This window comes from Saccopteryx bilineata, chromosome 9, assembly GCF_036850765.1.
Source record: "Saccopteryx bilineata isolate mSacBil1 chromosome 9, mSacBil1_pri_phased_curated, whole genome shotgun sequence".
NCBI classification, from domain to species: Eukaryota; Metazoa; Chordata; class Mammalia; order Chiroptera; family Emballonuridae; genus Saccopteryx; species Saccopteryx bilineata.
This window is the reverse complement of record NC_089498.1, coordinates 62,054,329-62,075,308: the sequence shown is the minus strand read 5'-3', so window position 1 is coordinate 62,075,308 and position 20,980 is coordinate 62,054,329. Positions and strand designations below refer to the sequence as shown.

General features: G+C 40.2%; 1 protein-coding gene across 7 annotated transcripts in view; it reads left to right on the top strand.

Annotated features, from left to right (window-relative positions):
* Window positions 1-20,980, top strand: part of RHOBTB1 (Rho related BTB domain containing 1) — a 155,426-nt gene that overhangs the window by 109,017 nt on the left and 25,429 nt on the right. For all 7 annotated transcript variants that reach the window (XM_066242253.1, XM_066242254.1, XM_066242250.1 and 4 more), the window contains 2 exons: window positions 1,840-2,041; window positions 2,461-2,564. In XM_066242253.1, the coding sequence (XP_066098350.1) occupies window positions 1,850-2,041; window positions 2,461-2,564 (296 nt within the window). In that variant the 5' untranslated portion in view covers window positions 1,840-1,849. The remainder of the gene's footprint in view (window positions 1-1,839; window positions 2,042-2,460; window positions 2,565-20,980) is intronic.

The following is a 20,980-nucleotide window of genomic DNA, read 5'->3' as shown; positions in this document are numbered from 1 at the left end:
ATAAATATTAGGAGTTACCATACCTGGCTGATCCTCAGAATTGGAAATTTGTTCAAGATTCTTTTCCTACCCGAATCTTCAGAACAGCACCTGCCAGGTGAGGGGGCAGGTATCTATCTGTTTTAAGCCTCTCCACTGTGTGAGAACTAGAGATCAGATCCTAACCTCATCACACATCTGTTCCTTGAAGCACTCCAATCCCATCAAATAGTCCTCCAGCCGCTGGTTTATCACTTCCTGTGATGATGTTACAGGAGACAATCTCACAGTCAGATGGTCCTATCCATGAAACAGCATCTTCTTATTATTCTTCCTTCTGTAATCTTAATCTCATATTATGCAAATGATCATTTTTTCTCAAATCAATTGGATTACACACTTATTGAGTCCCCCATTATGTATTAGGTCACCCTGTTTCTTTATCATTATGGCCATTAAAACCATTACTGACTCCTAAAATATGACCATCTAACCAGGTTTCTCAGCTTAACAATAGATTTCCTCACAAGGGCAATTACACTACATCAAAATCTTAGATCTTCAAATCTTAAAATGATTGGCCACCCATCCAGGCACTTCCAGAAAGCAATCTGCTCCGCATTTGTGAAGATTCCTGTCATGGAAACAGAGGGGATAGCAGCTTTTTCTCTTCCTTTCGACTAAGCAACTCTCTTTAAACCTTTTTTTTTATGGTTTTATGAAGATTCCAAAGTAGTACCTCATCCTGGTAAAAATCATTCTTTATCAGATGTTCCAGATTTCTTGATGTAAACACAAAAAGGAGAAGAATTAAAAAATGTATTGCTTAATAGTACCCCTCTTAGGAATATATTTTTATAATTTTTTTTTTTTAATTCAGAGAGAGGAGGGGAGGCAGAGACAGACTCCTGCATATGCCCCAACCTGGATCCTCCTGGCAAACCCACTAGCAGTGATGCTCTGCCCATCTGGGGTGCTGCTCCATTGCTCAGCAACCAAGCACTTCATAGTACTTAAGGCAGAGGCCATGGAGCCATCCTCAGAGCTGGGGGGTGGGGGGTGGCCAACTCAGTCCAAGACAGGAAGAGAGAGAGAGAGAGAGAGAGACGTGTGAGGGGGAGTGGTGGAGAAGCAGATAGGCACTTCTCCTGTGTGCCCTGACCAGGAATCAAATCCAGGACATCGACACACCGATGCTCTACCACTGAGCCAACTGGCCAGGGCCTATTTTTATAAATTTGATTAATAAAAATAAATGGATACATAGAAATATGTTAATTTTATTAATGTATCAAAATTCAGTCTTATGTTGGGTAGTGCTTTCTTGCTTGCACTTTTGAGTCTCCTCTAAGTCACCAAGATAGTTGAGAACCTATAGAAAACTGCTTTTCAGTGGGAGATGTTGGATCATTGGAAGACTGTGATGATACGGACACTAGTATTGCCCAGGCAGCTTACACCCTGATGTCTAAGGTGAAACCTGAAGGTGATGAGTCCCCTTAGCAGGTCCGCATGAGTAGCTGGTGAGCTCTAAATGTGTTCCAGCAGTCCTGGCTTGTCTGGGTGGATCTCCAATGGGCAGGTTGTTATTTAGAGAAAAACCAAGGAGAAAATTACATGTTACTGGAATAAACCATTTGGGGTCAAAATAACAATCTGGTGTTTTTGTACTTGTGTAAGATATAAAAAGAAAACTCGAGTTTCACTTAGGTTTAATGCAAACTTCCAAACTTCTTGCTTATGTTTCGGCACCTCCAAAGCTGTCCCGGAACAGAGAGAAAACTGCCTGAACTTCTCATGTCTTTGATGGTTCGGGAAAGCCCGAGTGTCTTCAAAGGGGTTTCTACTCTCTTCTTACAGAGTTTTATAAATGGACATTGACATGGACTACGAAAGACCCAATGTTGAAACCATCAAGTGTGTGGTCGTGGGCGACAATGCCGTGGGGAAGACGCGCTTGATCTGTGCCAGAGCATGTAATACAACACTAACACAGTATCAGCTGCTGGCCACCCATGTGCCAACTGTGTGGGCAATTGACCAGTACCGGGTCTGCCAGGAGGTGAGATGTTCAGGGCACATCATTGCTACTGCCGGTCTGAGGGGGGAGGGGCAATTTGTGCATTTGAAATAAAACTAACAGGTGCCACAAGAGAAAACAAAATGCAAACTTGGGCATATGGCTATGGTATTCTGAATGAGGTGGGTGTGAATCATGTGATTCCAGGAAGAAAATTAGGCTTAGCTTAAGTCCTGTTGGGTGGAATAAAAAAGCTAAATTCAAGTGAGTCGGCATTGAGGGTGCTGACCCAGACATCCTTCTCCGGGAGCCTTTGAACGGCACTGAGCAGGGCTGTTCTCTCTCCCCTTTGAACGGCACTGAGCAGGGCTGTTCTCTCTCCCCTTTGAATGGCACTGAGCAGGGCTGTTCTCTCTCCCCTTTGAATGGCACTGATCAGGGCTGTCCTCTCTCTCCTGCAGGTCTTGGAACGCTCCCGGGATGTCGTTGATGAAGTGAGCGTCTCTCTCAGGCTCTGGGATACTTTTGGCGATCATCACAAAGACAGGCGTTTTGCATATGGCAGGTAAACCAGGACCAGTGTCGCGTGGTTGAGCTTGAATACAATTTCCTTGCCAAAACTCACAGCTGCTTTCTAAATCAACAGAAACCACATCATAGGGCCTTGAAATGTGTTGGGTTCTGCACCGTGTCTAAGAAAAGAAAAAAAAAAACAAAAACAAAAAAACCCAAAATGACATTGTTTCCTGTTGTCAAGAAAAGCAGTCTGCCTCGCCACTCCGTTCCTCCCAGGAAGCACTTGACTAAAAACAGCCCGAGTTCTAGTTAAACGGGGTTGTTTGCCAGAGGGAAGAATCTTCCATGCCCTCAGCCTTGGACTGCTTCAGTTGCCGTTTTCCTGAACAAGGCTTTATTTGCCTTCTGTTAAAATGTTTTAAGTTTTCTTAGCACATGGCCACCCCACTTCTGAAAGTCCCTTTGGTCTTTCCATGACCATATGTGCAGTCCGATGTTATTTGTTTTGGGCTTTGTTATCTGAAAAGCCTATTACTTTTCTGTGAAGGTCATTTTTAGAAAAAAAAAAAGAAAAATTTCTCTGAAGTCCTTCATAAGGCACATTTCCAAAATAAACTGAAGCATTAATATCTATTTTTCATTAAAAAAAAAAGAATAAGAAGAAGGGAAAGTCCAGTAAAAGGAAGATTAATCTGGAAGGACAGCAATATAAGTAAGAACATGGTCAAATGCCTTCAAGTATTTCAAAACTTCCTGTTACCATAACTGCCAGAGTCTTTGTGACTTTAACTTTCTTAAAGTCTGTCTTAGGGAATGTGGTATAGCTATCAAAATCCAGATAAGATTTTCTTATCCCTTAATTGTAAATTAACAAATTTCACTTTAAGTGTACACTTTAGGTCTCGTGCATCAGTTGTACCTTGTTAACATCCAACATGATGTTACCTCACAGGACTGAATTATTCGGATACTCCAAACACATGAGTTACTCAGTGCTGTTGAGTTAAGCATTTCTGATAGTTAACTATTTCTTCAGGCCAGTAGTGCTCGGCAAGCCTCTAAGCACACTTTTCTTGACATTTATCCAAGTGGTCTCAAATATTGAATAACCCTCTGGAAGTGGTTGCCCTATTCTTGAGAAGTTGTTCAAAAGAATCTGTGATTTAGACAGGTTTATTCAAGGGGACTCAACAAGAGGCATATGGAAGTAAAACAATTTTAATGTAACAAAAATTTTTGGCAACCAGGATTTCATTTTCCAATGGTAACAAGGACTTTTGAACTTAATATTTAGCATCAAAGATACTTTTCTTCTCTTTAATTTCTTGTTTTGTTTTGTTTTTTTCTTGCCATGCTATTCTTGATTTTTATCTTCATTGCCATGTTAGCTTTTTTTTTTTGTCCAATTATTTTACACACACAAACACACACACACACACAAAGGATGAACCTGGTATAAGCACTATGCAATCACATTTCTAGTACGTATGGTTTTAAAGAAGCATAATAAAATGATGACTTTATGCAAAGTAAGGATAGACCTGGTCAGTTTCAAAGAACTGTTTATATGATCCCACTTCTAAAAATGTGCTATGAAAATGTGGGCCTATCCTGACCAGGCAGTGGTGCAGTGGATAGAGCGTCGGACTGGGACACAGAGGAACCAGGTTCGAAACCCCGAGGTCGCCAGCTTGAGCGTGGGCTCATCTGGTTTGATCACAGCTCACCAGCTTCACTTGCTCTGCTGGAGGCCCCCCACCCCCTGTCAAGGAACATATGAGAAAGCAATCAGTGAACAACTAAGGTGCAACAAAGAATTGATGCTTCTCATCTCTCTCCCTTCCTGTATGTCTGTCCCTCTCTCTGTCTCTGTCACACACAAAAAAAAAAAAAAGAAAAGAAAAAAAAATGAAGGGCCTAAATATGAGCTAATATACTGGATTTTGTTTCTATAAGCTGGTTCAACACCTCAGTGATTTGTTGCTACTAGAAATGTATGCTTTTGAAATAATGCATTTTAGCTTGGGTCTACAATGTAAAAGTTGTGGTAGTATAACGGCTGCTTTGTTATCGTGTGAGATTCCTGCTTGGGATGAATTTAATGGCACAATAACCTTCATTGAGCTAATATTGACAGCCTCACCCGGCTCCCTGATGTATCTGGAGTCATTTTACAACTTGTCATGCCTTTGTTTATCCACCAACAAAAAAGAACTACCCTTCCATGTGACTCCATCAAGTTCAAAGTGCATTGTTATGCTCCTTTGTCCGCAGTGTTTGGTTCTATCCACTGCAGCCAGTTCCCCCTTTAATGGAAACAGGACGTGCCTTCCAAGCCAAGTTTGATTGTCAGATGACACACAGGGCTTCAGGAAGCAGTCTGGTATTTCTGGCTGAGCTGTCCCTGGGCCTCACCGTCAGCGCATGTTTGTACCTTGTACTTCCTCTGTCTTTTTCAATTCTCCGCAGCCTCCAGGTGTCCTGCCACAGAGCCACCACTGGTAAAGAACAGAAACGAGACCTGCCCTGGTGTGCAGTCCAGGCGTTCTGTAAATGCTAGAAATGTAATACCATCTTGATGTAGCACCAAAAAAGTTACATTGTGTGGAAAGGTCTGATAGTAGGAAGAGTTTCTGCTGTTCCCTATCAGGCTCTAACCACTGCATTCCATTTGCTGTGTGAAAGCTGTTAAATGTCTTTACAACTTTTATTTTTAGCTTCATATCATTTGTGAGGAAGAAATATCCTAATTACAGCTCCTGACAATCCGTTTGGTTTGCAAACCTGTTTTTTGACTGATGTTTTTACTATACTTGGTGTGAATTACAAGTCAGTGAGATGTGATATATTCCCTCTACTTGGAAATATATTTGAAACCTTTTTGAAATAATTCACCTGATCTTTGTGACAGTGAGAGAAACCAGATTCCTACCAAGATGCCTTAGACTTCACCTTCAGTTTTTTCTGCTTCATAGCACCAAACCAGTTAATAATTTGCCCCTTCAGACATTCTTTGGCATGGACAAGCTCATAGTTTGCAGAATGGGTCTTGTGGGCCAACGGGGTATCCGTCTACTAACTTGAATTTGCGATGTTCCCAGCACAGTATAACTATAATCAGAATGTCATTATTCTTTTTATGGTCATCAACTATTCAACCCAATTTTTTTTTAGCCTTCTAGATAATAGCTCCAGTTTATCCAAGGCCAATAATGTACCAGTCAAAATATTTGGTGCGTTGCCAACATTAGTTTAGTTCATCCTTTTAGGAACCCTAGGAGGGCAAAGATTATTTCCACGCTATCATTGCGTAGAGTTGTGTTCTTTTATTACCATAACTTGCCCAGTAGTGAGTTTCAGAGGTAGATTTAAACTTGCCTAACTCCTGCCTCCCACTCTCTCTTCCTACTCTCCCAGACTACATCAACTTCATTTTAAACAGGATGCAACTGAAAACCACTCCACATTGAGATAGGTGTCTGTTTGCTTGTTTCGTATTTGTGCAAAGACTTAAAACTAGACGAGATCTCAAAAAGTCATCTGGTTAACTTCTTTTCTTCAGAAAGGAAAATCATCCATCCATGAACAAGTATTGACAGGAGTCCTTCTGTTCACTGGAGATGAAAGGTAGCAGGGTAGTGGTAGCATTCGAACACTTAACACATTGGAAATCTGTCAGACCCTCTCCTCCGGAGCGAATGACTACGACTCTCTTGTAGCCTGGCTTCCCACCACCTACTTTCTATCCACTTTTGGATGAACTTTTAAAGCTCTTTTCTGGATCTTTTAAAATGTCAAGAACAAAACTGTGCACAGTAACCATGACTGTGATCAGCTGCTCTTTTTTTGGCAAGAAAAGAGTTGCTTTTTAAAGGGATATCACTTAACTCAAAGTTTTTTCCTGGAACTATGACAAGAATGAAATGTTCACGCTCAGGTACCTGGTGCTGAAAATGTAGAAAAATAGGATGGGCTCCACTTTCAACAGGACATCTGGACACACACCACATGTAGATAATTACAATTGTGTTGTTTCCTTTCCTTGGAAATCTCCATCATTCATTTATCTCAGGGTCAGATAACCTTCGAACGCTTAACAAAGCCTATGGTCCTGGAGGTGGTGGTGATAACAGCAGCTACGATTTAATTAGGGACCCCCATGAGCCAGGCCCATGATAGGTGCTCTACAAACCTTGTCCCACTTCATTCCTGCGGTGACCCTTCAAAGCTGACTCTCTTCATAGGTGAGCAAACAGGCACAGAAAGGGGCCAAGGTCAGAGAGCTAGGAAGGAGTGAAACGGAACTTTCCCTGTTTGTTTTGTCTCCCTCCAAAGCCTGTGTCTTCCCTTTCTACCATGCTGTTGTGGCTGGCTGATCTTTCATCACAAACTGACTGTAAATGAATTACTGGTGCAGTCTAATTCTTGTGTTGTTTTATGTGAACACTGAAGACCAGCATTCACCATCTGTCCCCAGCTCTAATATCCCATTGTTCCTCTTAAGTTTTCATACATAGCAAATACCTTAATTTTTTATGTGCATCCATAAGCTAAATCAATAAAATGACACAGTCAAGTGAACTTTCTGAGAGTGAGTAGGAAACGGGGACAGCTGCCCCTTCATTTCTGCAGGTTCCACATCCACAAATTCTACCAAGGACGGGATTGAAAACACTCGGAAAAGATGTGAATGCTGAGGCTGACATGCACTACATGGATGAGCCTGTGGTGGTTGCGTCTGTACAGACTTTCTCTCTTGTCATTATCCCCGACACAATACAGTGTAACAACTATTTACAAGTATTTACATTCTATTAGGTATTATATAAATAATCCAGAGATGATTTAAAGTGTACAGGAGCATATACATAGGTTACATGCAAATACTAAACCATTTTACAGAAGAGACCTGAACATCCTCAGACCGTGGTATTCACAGAGGGTCCTGGGACCAGTCCTCCACGGACGCTGAGGGGTGGCTGCACTTTACAGGCATATTCTCCCCGAAATTTAAATTAAGCATGCAGAACCACTGGTACTTGCCCTTATACTCAACAGTTTCTGGATGTATTTTCAGTCCAGTTGGAATCTATTTATTATATTAATTACTACTACATCCTGATTTTTCTCAAAAGGTATTAGCTCCTATGTAAAATACAACACGTCTTTTTTGTTTGTTTGTTTTTGTATTTTTCTGAAGCTGGAAACGGGGAGGCAGTCAGACAGACTCCTGCATGCGCCCGACCGGGATCCACCTGGCACGCCCACCAGGGGGTGATGCTCTGCCCATCTAGGGCGTCGCTCTGTCGCGACCAGAGCCACTCTAGTGCCTGGGGCAGAGGCCAAGGAGCCATCCCCAGCGCCCGGGCCATCTTTTGCTCCAATGGAGCCTCGGCTGCGGGAGGGGAAGAGAGAGACAGAGAGGAAGGGGGGGTGGAGAAGCAGATGGGCGCTTCTCCTATGTGCCCTGGCGGGGAATCGAACCCGGGACTCCTGCACGCCAGGCGGACGCTCTACCACTGAGCCAACTGGCCAGGGACGCAACACGTTTTAAATGGTAACATTAATCAGAGCCGTGGTTTTTGCATGTCTATTTAGATAAGATGAGTCTAATCTCACACTGAAGGTGCATGTAATCAGATTCGGCATCAGTACATCCCATGTTGAGTGGTTGGTTGAGGCCCTTTAAAAAATTCAGTTCTATGGGTGACCAGTGTTTATGTCTTTGGGATTGGCTGTATTTACAGTTAATGGTGAGGGGAAAGGTCAGAAACAACTAATGGGTCTAGATAGAGGATTTTGAAGTAGCTCTTACTGTTCATGGCACATTCACTGAGCCAGAGTAACATTCTCATGATGATGTCAGGGTGGCAAAAAGCCTGTTTGACAAAGAACTATATTACAGGGAGATTGACCAGGACCCAGACTAGAGTGATGTAAGTTTATGCCACTTTGGGCCTAACTATAAATAATAATTTTTAAGAGATAAGATCACTATTACTGTTGTTGTTTTTAATTTCTGCTTCAGGCTCAGTATGACACTGTTACTGATCTTGATTTTATTTAAAATTTTGGTATTTTGATCATCATGGATTTATTTTTTCCTTTAATTTTTTTTAAAGATATATTTTCACCCTGGCCAGTTTGCTCAGTGGATATAGAGTGTTGACCCAGCTTATGAATGTCTCAGGTTCAATCCCTGGTCAGGGCACACATGAGAAGCGACCATCTGCTTCTTTCCCTCTTCCTCTCCCCCTTCTCTCTCTCTTCCCCTCTCACAGCCAGTGGCTCGATTGGTTCGAGCATCAGCCTCAGGTGCTGAGATAGTTTGGTTGATTCAAGCATAGTCCCCAGACAGGGGTTGCCAGGTGGATCCCAGTCAGGGTGCATGTAGGAGTCTGTCTCACTATCTCTCCTCCTCTCACTTAAAATAAATAAAATAAAAAAGATGTTTTATCTGGATTACTGAAGTTTTTTGGCACCTCTATAAATTTTGCACTTGAGGCACATGCTGAACTCTTCAGCTAGGACCTGGCCCTGATGGTGGACTTTATAAATTTATAGCAAGGTAGCAAAGGGAGAGAAGTTAGCAATGAGTATACCTTATGAGTAATCGAAATCACATTTTTAAATGTGTGATATGAAGGAATCTAGGAAAATTCTTGTAATTTATGAAAGATGTATAGTTCTGTATACTGCTGTGGCATAAAGGACTAAGACCTGCATGGGTTATAGAAAACAGTAGAAAGACATAAGAAAAGCAGCCAGCTGGACCAGGGGACAGGAATAGTTGTTCCCTAAGAGGGTAGACTGGAACTGCTAGTTCTCATACTTGAGTTTGCCCAGGCACACTGGTCATTCTGATTCCAGCATTCTGGGGAGAGGCAAATCAACACATTTTAACTAATACCTTGATGATGGTAAAGCAGATGGTCCTCAGGCCATGCTTTGGTAAACACTGGCATGGAATTTTTACAATGCTTTTTATTGAACCTTAGCCGAAAGGAATCTCGTGAACACATACTGTGTGATTCCATTTCTATAAAATTTTAGCAAGTGCAATCTAATGTATAGTGACAGAAATATCACTAGTTGCTTGGAAAGCAGGATGAAGGGAAGAATAAATTACAAAGGGATACAAGGAAACTTTTTGAGTGATAGGTGTTTGTTATCTTGATCGGGAATGATAGTATCAGAGGTGCATACTTATATCAAAACTAATCAAGTTGAACACTAGGTATGCAAAGTTTAGTGTATTTCTATTGTATCTCAACTTTTAAAAAAAATAGACATTTTATGGGCAATAATAGTAGTCTATGATATGTAACAAAATTTGCATGGTAGATAATATATGTTTTAATTAGTTATAGAACTTAAAGTTAGTTCTTACTGAACATATAAATCATTTGTGTAAATCTAGGTGGTGGTGGGGAATGGTACCAGATATTTAGCAGAATATGAGAAATGGGATGGTTTTAGAATCTCAAAACTAATGATGGACTATCAACCTGTCCCAAAATCATGCTGGTTCCCTTTTCCAAGAGATAGAGCCCTCAGATATGGGAATTATAGTCTGACCAAGTAGCCTATGTCTTTGGCTTTGGTTATGTTTATATCTTTTTCTAAGAGAAAATAAATTTGACCAGGTAACTTGTGATGGCCAAATAGAAAACACCATGTCCCATGAAAGTTTTCCATGTCTCCATGAAATCATAGCAATTTTTTCCTAGTGGGTTCATTTTGGTACTGAACAATGCACTGGTAACCTCTAGGAGTGTACAAATAACCTTCTTCATTTGGTACTCAGTGGCTCTGGCTGGGAATCAGATACAAAGTGGGGTGATCGGGATTGTCCTCTCACTGGGTTAAGTAGCTAAGTAAAGGTGTAAGACTCCATTCTGGTTAGTTTCTCTGGGTGAGTCCCTTTCTGTCTCATCTCTTGATCCAGGCATAAGAAAGTATTTCTAGTTCTTGGTCCTCTGTTGCCTCTAGGCCCACAAATATGCTTTGCATCCACATAGAAAAATTATATCCCTACCCCATCTGTTCTTTTTTTTTAAATATTTTTTATTTATTCATTTTAGAGAGGAGAGAGACAGACAGACAGACAGACAGACAGACAGAAAGGAGGAGCAGGAAGCATCAACTCCCATATGTGCCTTGACCAGGCAAGCCCAGGGTTTTGAACCGGCGACCTCAGTGTTTCTAGGTCGACACTTTATCCACTGTGCCACCACAGGTCAGGCTCCCCATCTGTTCTTTACCTATTTAATTATCACTAATATTTTTACAATTTAGAACCGGGACCACAAACTCTCAGAAGTTCTCATCATCCCTGTGACTTTCAGAATCCAGGTGAAGCATCTCCCCTTCATGTTCCCATACAAATAATTTTGAAAATCCCTGTCGCAGCCATGATCACATTGTTTGTAAATTGCTCCTTACTCTTCTCCCATTCCCCTTTATCTACAATTCCTCGTATCTTTAGAACTGAGATTTCGTCTTTCTACTCTATGTCCTCAACGTCTCCCCCTGGTACAGAGTAGGAGCTTAATAAATGTTCGTCGAAGGAGTGCATGAATCTATTGATGTATCTTATACAAGCCAGGATCTTCTAAGACACTTACAAAAAATTATCATTATAACAAACTCCAAATTATTTCACTAGGGTTAATTTTCTATTTGCACTTTTAAAGTAAAAAAATCAAATCATGCCCCAACCTGAAGGTAATGAAGATGGGAAATGCTGGTGCTGAGCCAGCCTTGAATGAATTAGCAAATGAAAAGCTAAGTGTGAAGCCAGGAGAAAAATGGGGAGGCACCGTCAACCTCAACCCAGAAACTGCCCTTTCACCTCAAATATTTAGATTTGTAAATGTTTTTTAGACTGACTTGTTAGAATGAGTATTATTATACAGAGAAATTATTTGTATTAATATTAATACTTTCCTATATTACCCAAAGCAATTTATAAATTCAATGTAATACCAATTAAAATTCCAATGACTTACTTCAAAGATATAGAACACACATTCCATAACTTTATATGGAACCAAAAGAGAACACGAATAGCCTCAGCAATCTTGAAAAGGAAGAATAAAGTGGGAGGTATCACACTTCCAGATATCAAGTTATACTACAAGGCCATTGTACTCAAAACAGCCTAATACTGGCTTAAGAACAGGCATATATCAATGGAACAGAATAGAGAACCCAGAAATAAACCCACAGCTCTATGGACAACTGATATTTGACAAAGGAGGTAAGAGCATACAATGGAGTAAAGACAGCCTCTTTAATAAATGATGTTGGGAAAATTGGACAGCTACCTGCAAAAAAAATGAAACTAGACCACCAACTTACACCATTCACAAAAATAAACTCAAAATGGATAAAAGATTTAAGTGTAAGCCGTGAAACCATAAGCATCTTAGAAGAAAACATAGGCAGTAAGCTCTCCGACATCTCTCGCAGCAATATTTGCCAATTTAACTCCACGGGGAAGTGAAATAAAAGACAGGATAAACAAATGGGATTATATCAAACTAAAAAGCTTCTGCACAGCTAAAGACAATAAGAACAGAATAAAAAGACAAACTACACAATGGGAGAATATATTTGACAATATGTCTGATAAGGGGTTAATAACCAAAATTTATAAAGAACTTATAAAACTCAATACCAGGAAGACAAACAATCCAATCCAAAAATGGGCAAAAGAAATGAATAGACACTTCTCCAAAGAGGACATACAGATGGCCAATAGGCATATGAAAAATGCTCAACATCACTCATCATTAGAGAAATGCAAATTAAAACCACAAGGAGATATCACCTCACACCAGTCAGAATGGCGCTCATCAACAAAACAACACAGAGTAAGTGCTGGCGAGGATGTGGAGAAAAGGGAACCCTCCTGCACTGCTGGTGGGAATGCAGACTGGTGGAGCCACTGTGGAAAACAGTGTGGAGATTCCTCAAGAAATTAAAAATTGAACTGCCTTTTGACCCAGCTATACCACTTTTAGGAATATACCCCAAGAACACCATAGAACTGTTTGAAAAGAAGAAATGCACCTGCACCCCCATGTTTATGGCAGCATTGTTCACAATAGCGAAGATCTGGAAACAGCCCAAGTGTCTGTCAGTGGATGAGTGGATTGAAAAGCTTTGGTACATATATACTATGGAATACTACTCAGCCATAAGAAATGATGACATCGGATCATTTACACAACATGAATGGTCCTTGATAATATTATACTGAGCGAAATAAGTAAATCAGAGAAAAACTAAGAACTATATGATTCCATACATAGGTGGGACATAAAAATGAGACTCAGAGACATGGACAAGAGCCCGGGGGTTACGGGGTGTGGGGGGAGGAGAGGGAGGGGGTTAGGGAGGGGAGGGGCACAAAGAAAACCAGTTAGAAGGTGACGGAAGACAATTGGACTTTGGGTTATGGGAATGCAGCATAATCAAATATTAAAATAACCTAGAGATGTTTTCTCTGAACATATTTACTCTGATTTAGCAATGTCACCTCATTAAAATTAATTTTAAAAAATATTAATACTTTCCCAGCTATAGGTTGTTTCTTTTCTGGGTATCATTTCCAAGGTCATTATAAGAATCATTTTTAAAAATAACTATATATATACATACATATATATATATATATATATATATATATATATATATATATATATATATTACATTTGCCCAAAGATGAGGCATTAAATAGGACAATTAAAAATGCATTGTTACTCCTTTGTGTTCATCCAAAACAAAAATACATTAAACTAAGTGCATACAAATAATTCAAAAACTTAACAGTGATGGAAATTTGTAGATCATATATTAAAGCATAAGATCACAATGATGCCAAATCATCTGGAATGCAGAAAATACGTCTGTGCAGTGTCTGTACCACCCTCCTAGCTGCCCCACACTGTCCTTCCTGCTCTGAACCAGTACATCTTGTGTTGTAACCAGAAGACAAAACATCCCACGAGCCAGATTTCCGGGCCAGACCTGCCCTATCCCAGGATGAACTTGTCTTTGGGAAGAAGCAGTGCCGAGTGAGATAGCAACAGGGCATGATCGATGACTGGGGTCACTTGTGTTCTAAGACCTAGAAAGATGCTGGCTGCTCCCCAAATACTGGTCATGGCTGAGAAAGAGGGTCCTTTGTGGTTCAACCCAGAAAAGCATTGATGAACCCAAAAGATGCCACAGAAATATGAATAATAAAGCCACTAGATGGGTAAAAAGAATAAGGAACATATGCATTGTTCAAAGCATTAAGCTCTATGTTCTGCCTTCTTTTTCACCTTTTTTCTATTACTATTTAATAACGACAAGGTTTTCAGCTTGGGTCACTTCTCCCTAAATGTGTTGACTTTTCTTCATGGAAAAAGAGAAAACATTAGTTTGTGATGTTTCTATACTGGAATCTTCTGATGAAGTAATATATTTCAGTCTGTACAGTTTTCCCTTTTAAATTAGGTGGTAAGAAGAAGGAGAGTGTTGAGTAATTGTACAGTGTCTTCAGAGGAAATTCTATTACCGTCTTGCAGCAATTCCATATCAATAAAAGACATGAGCTGGTAAGCCAAAAGGAAATGATCTCTTGCCATTTGTGTTAGCTGTGATATACCAGCTATGTCCCTGGTGACTTTTGAACCCGTAATCATATTTGTTTGACAATAATTGGTACTTTACAATTTATAGAACACTTCCACAAATATTTTTCTCAGCAAATCTTAACAATAATCTATCAGTAACTTTAATATTGTTCATTCATTAGAGTTCCATAATTATTCCACCTCTCTGTTCTCTCCCCAGAACTCCTCTGCCCCTGGCATGTATATATAGAGCACAGTCAAAAGGACAAAGTACTGAATTCCAGAAAGATAAAGCAAATTAGCAAATTCTCTTTTAAACTCATGACCTTGGATATCTTTTTATTTCAGTGGTTTTTTAAACATTGGTTATTGGCCTTTTTTTAAATGATGGTCTGTGAAATAGAAGGTGTTTCCTTAAGCTTTAATTCTGTTTAACTAACCCAGAATTAATTCTGAAAGCAACGTGCCTATTTCTTTTCATTTCCTTAGCTTCTGGAGATAATCTAATTTCTGGAAGAGATCATTAATCCATTATTATTCTGGTGTTATGAAAGTATCCAATTATATTAGGTAAATGGATCTTTTAGATGAATTCAAATAATTTAAAATATATATTATCTGGTTAATCTCTGCTACATGCCAGAGATATACTGCTGTCTTTCAACAATAATTATCTGAAGAAATATATTAGCTCACATACTATTGTTATCTTTATTACAACTCTAACATATCCCCTATTTTTTTTAGACCTGAATTTGTTTCTTTTAGACTTTGAGTCTGCAAACATATTGACATCTGTCATCTGTATTTTTTATCTTCCAATATTATTTTTTTTAAGTAAGAAGAGTGGAAATAGAGACAGACTTTTGCATGCGCCCCAACTGGGATCCACCCAGCAACCCCCATCTGGGGCCGATACTTGAATCAATCAAACTATCCTCAGCACCTGGGGCCAATGGTCAAACTAATCAAGTCACTGGCTGCGAGAGAGGAAGAAAGAGAAGAAGGGGAGAGGGAGGGGAAGAGAAGCAGATGGTCTCCTCTCATGTGTGCCCTGACTGGGGATTGAACTCAGAACTTCTGTAAGCTGGGCCAATGCTCTATCCACTGAGCCACAGGGCCCATTATCCTCCAATATCTCTGTAAGGCTTTTTACTTGATAAATAGCAATTGAAGGGCTCATTTGTTACAAATGTTGTGTTGTGTATAGTGGAAGAAAAACTAATAGAAACAGAACAGAATCTCTAAAAATGAAACTCATAGTATGTGGGAAAGACAGCACATAAATAACTACAATTCAGTGTTAGAAATGCTGTGCTAAAAATGTCAGTACAACAAACAGGGAAGAAAGAATTGCTCAGGAAGAACATTCAAGCAACATTCTCAACTCCTCTTGTTCAGCCTGACCAGGCAGTGGCGCCATGGATAGAGCATCAGACAGGAACGCAGAGGACCCAGGTTCAAAACCCCAAGGTTGTCGGCTTGAGCGCAGGTTCAACAGCTTGAGCGTAGGGTCGCTGGCTTGAACATGGGATCATAGACATGACCCCGTGGTTACTGGCTTGAAGCCCTAGGTCGCTGGCTGGAGCCCAAGGTCGCTAGCTTTAGCAAGGGGGTCACTGGCTCTGCTGAACTCCCCCCACCCAATCAACGCACATATGAGAAAGCAATCAATGTACAGCTAAGGTGCTGCAACAAAGAACTGATCTCTCTCCTTTCCTGTCTGTTCCTATCTATCCCTCTTTCTGACTCTCCCTCTCTGTCAGAAAAACAAAACAAAACAAAACAAAAAACTCCTCTTATTCATATCCCACATCTGGTCCCTCAGCAAACTCTGTTAGCTCTACCTTCCATACAGATATATAATGCAGCCCCTTCTGACCATCTGCTCCCAGGCCAAAGTCACCATCATCTTCTATTGGGTTATTATCTCATAACTGGTCCCTTCCTTCTACCTCATCTATCCTGACAACCCTCCCCCCACCACCATATAGTCATTTCTCATGGTAGCAGTAGGATTATCCTTTTATAACATAAATTACATTATGTCATTCTACTCTAAAACTCCTAATAGCCTATCAGCTCACTCGAAGTAAGAGCCATACAACCCTGAGGCCCTCCCTACCTCTGCCCAGCATTGCAGTCTCTGAGTTCAGCTCCTGCTGTGTTCCCGCTGGCCCTCAGGGAAACGTCCCAGGCATGCTTCTGCCTTGGGGCCTTTGCACAAGCTGTTTCCTCTTCCACTGTGTTCTCCCCCAAGATATCAGCAAGTTAGCTCCCTCACTTCCTTTAGGTCTTCACTGAAATGTTGCCTTCTCTATAAGGCCTTCCCTGGCCACATTTCAACAACAATTTCTCTTCCTAATACCTCTGTCCCCATTTGCTACTTTATTTCCTGTTTAGCACTTGTCGCTACCTAGCGTACTGCATATTTTACTTATTTGTTTGTTCATTTGTTTGTTTGCTTATTGTTTTTGTTTTCCACTGGAATATAGATAGCATAATGAGGATAGGTACAATGCAGGTGGCAATTTGTGTCTTTAACTAATTGCTCTATCCCCAATGTCTTGAAGATTGCCTGGAACACAGCAGGTTATTAGTTAATATTGCTGAAAGGAATATTTGAATGATTGCTTATTGATATGGATATGTGACATACCAAATCCTTGTACCTTTGTCCATTCAAAGAGGATTGCTGAGAGGCCTGGGTTAAACTCCCTCTCTTATTTGGTAAAATGATGTTGCAGGTTTGTTTCAGAGGAGTCAGGGAGGTTAACCCCAGAGACCTCCCACCTGATATTCTAGTTGACACAGCAGCCTTCTTTTATTTAAAGCTAGTCTTGCTCTCAGGAGAAAGCAGTAACGGGGTAGGAAGACAGTTCCTCAGTCATTTAGCTTTAGGGAAAGCCAAAGAGAAATGAGAATGACAGATGGAATAGGGAGGGCATTTATTACCACAGTTTCACCTTCTCCTGTGAAGCAAGTCTTCTTTATCTCAATGTTTCTTGCTTCCGTTGACCAGCAGTTAAACGAGATTGCTTAAGCTATTTCTTCTAACAATTACATGTGGTCCACCCAATTTCACGTGCGTTCAACTTTCTCTGATGCTTGTGTGAGGTATAAGAATATACTAGAGAGAGCATAAATTGCTCAGTATAGAAAATAGAATATCAAGAGAAAAATAGGCAGTTTCCATTGGACGATGACCAACATCCTTCTTGGGTAGGGCCATTGCCCCCTGTAATATGTGTACTGTGATAATAGAGCTAACTATTTTTAAGACTTTAGTATCACTTATCTTAGGATTTGGTGGCCGTGGTGGGGTGTAGCTTTGGCTTTCCTACTTAAAGAGTGTACATTGCTTTGGCCCCATTTTTAGAGGGTGGGGGAAGACTGATTTTAAAATGTTGCTTTCTACTAAGCATGCAGTTACGGGCTTGGAAGAAATAGTTGCGCATGCTAATCATTCCCAAATCTGGATATATTTCAGGGTGTTTTCACAGTTTTCCCCACATAACATCTGTAATTCAGAAGCCTCACTGCTATTGGTAAAGTATGGACTTGATTTTTCTGCTCACGCCCAGGGCGCTGCATGGTGCCGCCCTGCCAGCGCTCCCGCAGGCCTCTCCATCTTCTGTGAGTGTGAGCTTACACAGCCATTCATCTCCAGGGGGTCATGTTCACCATCACTGACAATCCCTTCGCATCTCATACACACTGGGCTGCTCCCCTACTAAACTCTTCCAAAGCCACGTGTTACGTATTTCTTTTCTCTACCATGCTCCCAGCTGTTTTGTGCTGTTTTGATCTGTGTTTGCATAGTGCTGCCAAACTGTATGCATGAAAGATGCATTGTCAACATGAATGGTTTTGAAAATGTTTCTGTAAAGAGCCGACCTCAATTCTTGGAGGGGGGGAGGGAGTGGAAGTAATGGAAGGAGAGGAAGTTCAAAGCGCCAAAAGTGGAGGTCAGAGACTCCTACTGAATCTTTGCAAAAAAGGGGACAAAGAAAAAAAACCATCATAATGTGATCCTGATCTCTACCCATATAAAGGATATGGGAATCTCTACTAAAAATAGAAATAATAATAGGCAGTAATGGCACATAAAGTGGTGGGAATCTTACCATCGAAAGGGCTTAAAAATGTTTCTTCAAAAGGAGATGCTTCCAGGCAAGATGCAGGTTAATATCATTATTAGCTTTCTTTTAGTCACCAAGAACAAGAAACCCTACCGGAACCGGTACCTTGGGGAAAAGCAGTGGGCTGTCTCACTCACAGCTCTCTGAAATGCTGCATGGAATCCACTGTCCTTCACATTGTCCCTCACGCTGGCCTGCTATTAGGCTCCTAGATAAAGGACAATTTCGGGATCCTTTTTCACTAACCCGATTGGAAAACCCAAGGCCTACAGCTCTTTAGCTGGACAGTGGTGGTAAAGTAGATGGGACTAGAAAAGGGAAGACAAACTAAGAAGATAGAAGCACTTTTGTGATAGAAAAGAACTTAGAAAGTTCACTCCAAGAACCTATTTTTGACGTTGATTATCTGCCCGTGTGAACCGCTTCTTCAAAGGATGACTTTGGTTTTTCAGATCGGAAAAGCAACTCAGCTTCCCGTTGCCTCTCTGATCTTTTGCCGCCAAGTTTGCTATAGGCGATTGTAGATATTATAAAGACAGGCCTTGAGAACATGTGTGGCATTTGCTGTTTAAAGTCTAGCGCAGGCCAAGATATGTAGATAAGATGCACTTTTTCAGATTTGTTTCCTTTAGTCCTCCAACAAAGATTGGTCCCAACTTTTCATGCACTCCTTATGTTATCCAAATATATCATGGCCAATCTTTTCACATGCTATTTTTGGCCAGTGTTCTCCTTGAGAGATCACTTTTAAAATATGCGTTCTTCGTTTGTTTAATATCTGAAAAAGAAAACACAAACTGATACCACTGAGGTCGGCTTGATCAGCTCAAGTATCTTTTGAATGACTGGATCTCTTTTTGATCCCCTCCCCACCTCCTACTTCTCCATGAAACTGGAGATTCACGGTGTTGCAACACATGAATTTGCTTTGGATTGTTTTTTACATATCTAATCAAAACATTATTTTGTGGACATTATTTGATAGGTCAGTCAGTACCTTAGTGAAACTTTTATATTGATATTTCCCCTTAGGAACAAGAAATCACATTTTCTCCAAAAATAAAAATCCATAGGCAAGCAACTGAGACTCTGTACACTCTTAAACCCTTTGTAACTCTGGCTGTTTTCAATATAGTTACTTAACCCAGTCACACACACACAAACACACACACACACACACACACACTTCCTAGGGCTTCTCTCATTATTCAAGTTCTGGAGTTTAGAGTTTGGTCTACTTTGTTGTGCTTTGCCTCTGCATTTTCAAATTCTTGTGCTTTCTATTCCAAATACCTGTAAGACTCCATGTAAATTCTATCAGTTTTGTGGGTTTTTTATAGCTGAAATAGGAACCCTGAGGTCATTTCTAAGGCACCCTATTTACTGCCTATTATGTAAGAATGTCCTCCTCACACCTCCCCCTCCCAATTATTTTTAAAGTTATCTCTTTAAAATTAAATAAAAGTAACAGAGCCATAGAAGTCAAAATGCTAGAAGTTGCCTTTTTCTTTTTTATCTTTTGTAATAATGAAATTTTTAAACATAAGGCTGTGTCAGACATTAAACAGTCCTCACATGGGAGTGAACGTTTTGACTAAAAGTTACTTAATATCTCTAGTTCTTTGGAATTCTGCCTAAAGCTTAAGACACTCTTTGCTGCAGGTTTTGTGCCTTCTTTGACTAGATAGAAAAATGGCTCCAAATCTGAAGGGATGGCATTCTTAAAATAGTTACTTGATTGTATAGGTGTTTATGTCACAGAGGATACTGATGGGTTGAGAATCAGAAGTTAGAAAAGAATGTTGAGATAAGGAGCAATGTGTTAAGACAGAGCCTTTCTATGGCCCTATCACTACCTCCACTGACTCAGCCTTTTGGTTAAAATCAGGTTTCGAGTACTGCGTTCATATGACAGGCCTATGGAATAGGGTAATCTGCATGCAATGTTTTCTTAATTTGCATCTATTTAGATCAATAAGGGTTAAACCAAAGACATTTAAGTAAATATGATATTTTTCATTGCTTTCAATATAAAACTATGGGGACAGATTCTCAGAGATGTGCATTTAAAAAAGGAAAAAGAATATATTCCAAGGATACAAATAGAATTTTGACTCAGTAAGTTATTTTAGCTTCAGAGATGGTGTTGCTTTCAGTACAATTTTTTCTCTTTAACTCTCTTTCTTTGGAGGCAAAATATTTACGGAGTGCTGAATTATTTTTCTAGCTTTCCAACAGCATTTCATACATTGAGATATTGATGCGACATGGTTAGAAGTCGGGCCCTCTGGAGCTGTATTGTGTGATGGCATTGTGCTGCTATCATCAGGAGATTCCATTTTCCAGCCCCCAAGGTCCTGTCTGTACTTGTTTACAGGTCATCTGGAGAGTGGTATGTGTTCAGTGGCATGAGTGTTATCACGGTAACCTTGACAACCGAGCGAGCTCTGATTTCAAAACATCACATGCTGTATTGTAAAATTAGATAACAGAATTGATGTTTGGCTACATGTCTCTCATATAAATTAAGCTCTGAAAATGATTTCCTTTATAGCCATACACCTTAATATGGAAATAGAAGGCACTAATTAGAACAATTTTACACAAATGCATACTATTCCAATTTTAGGTGCTGAATACATTTCCTCAGTTCTTTTCCTATAATATGGAACCTCAGATATTTACTTAAATGT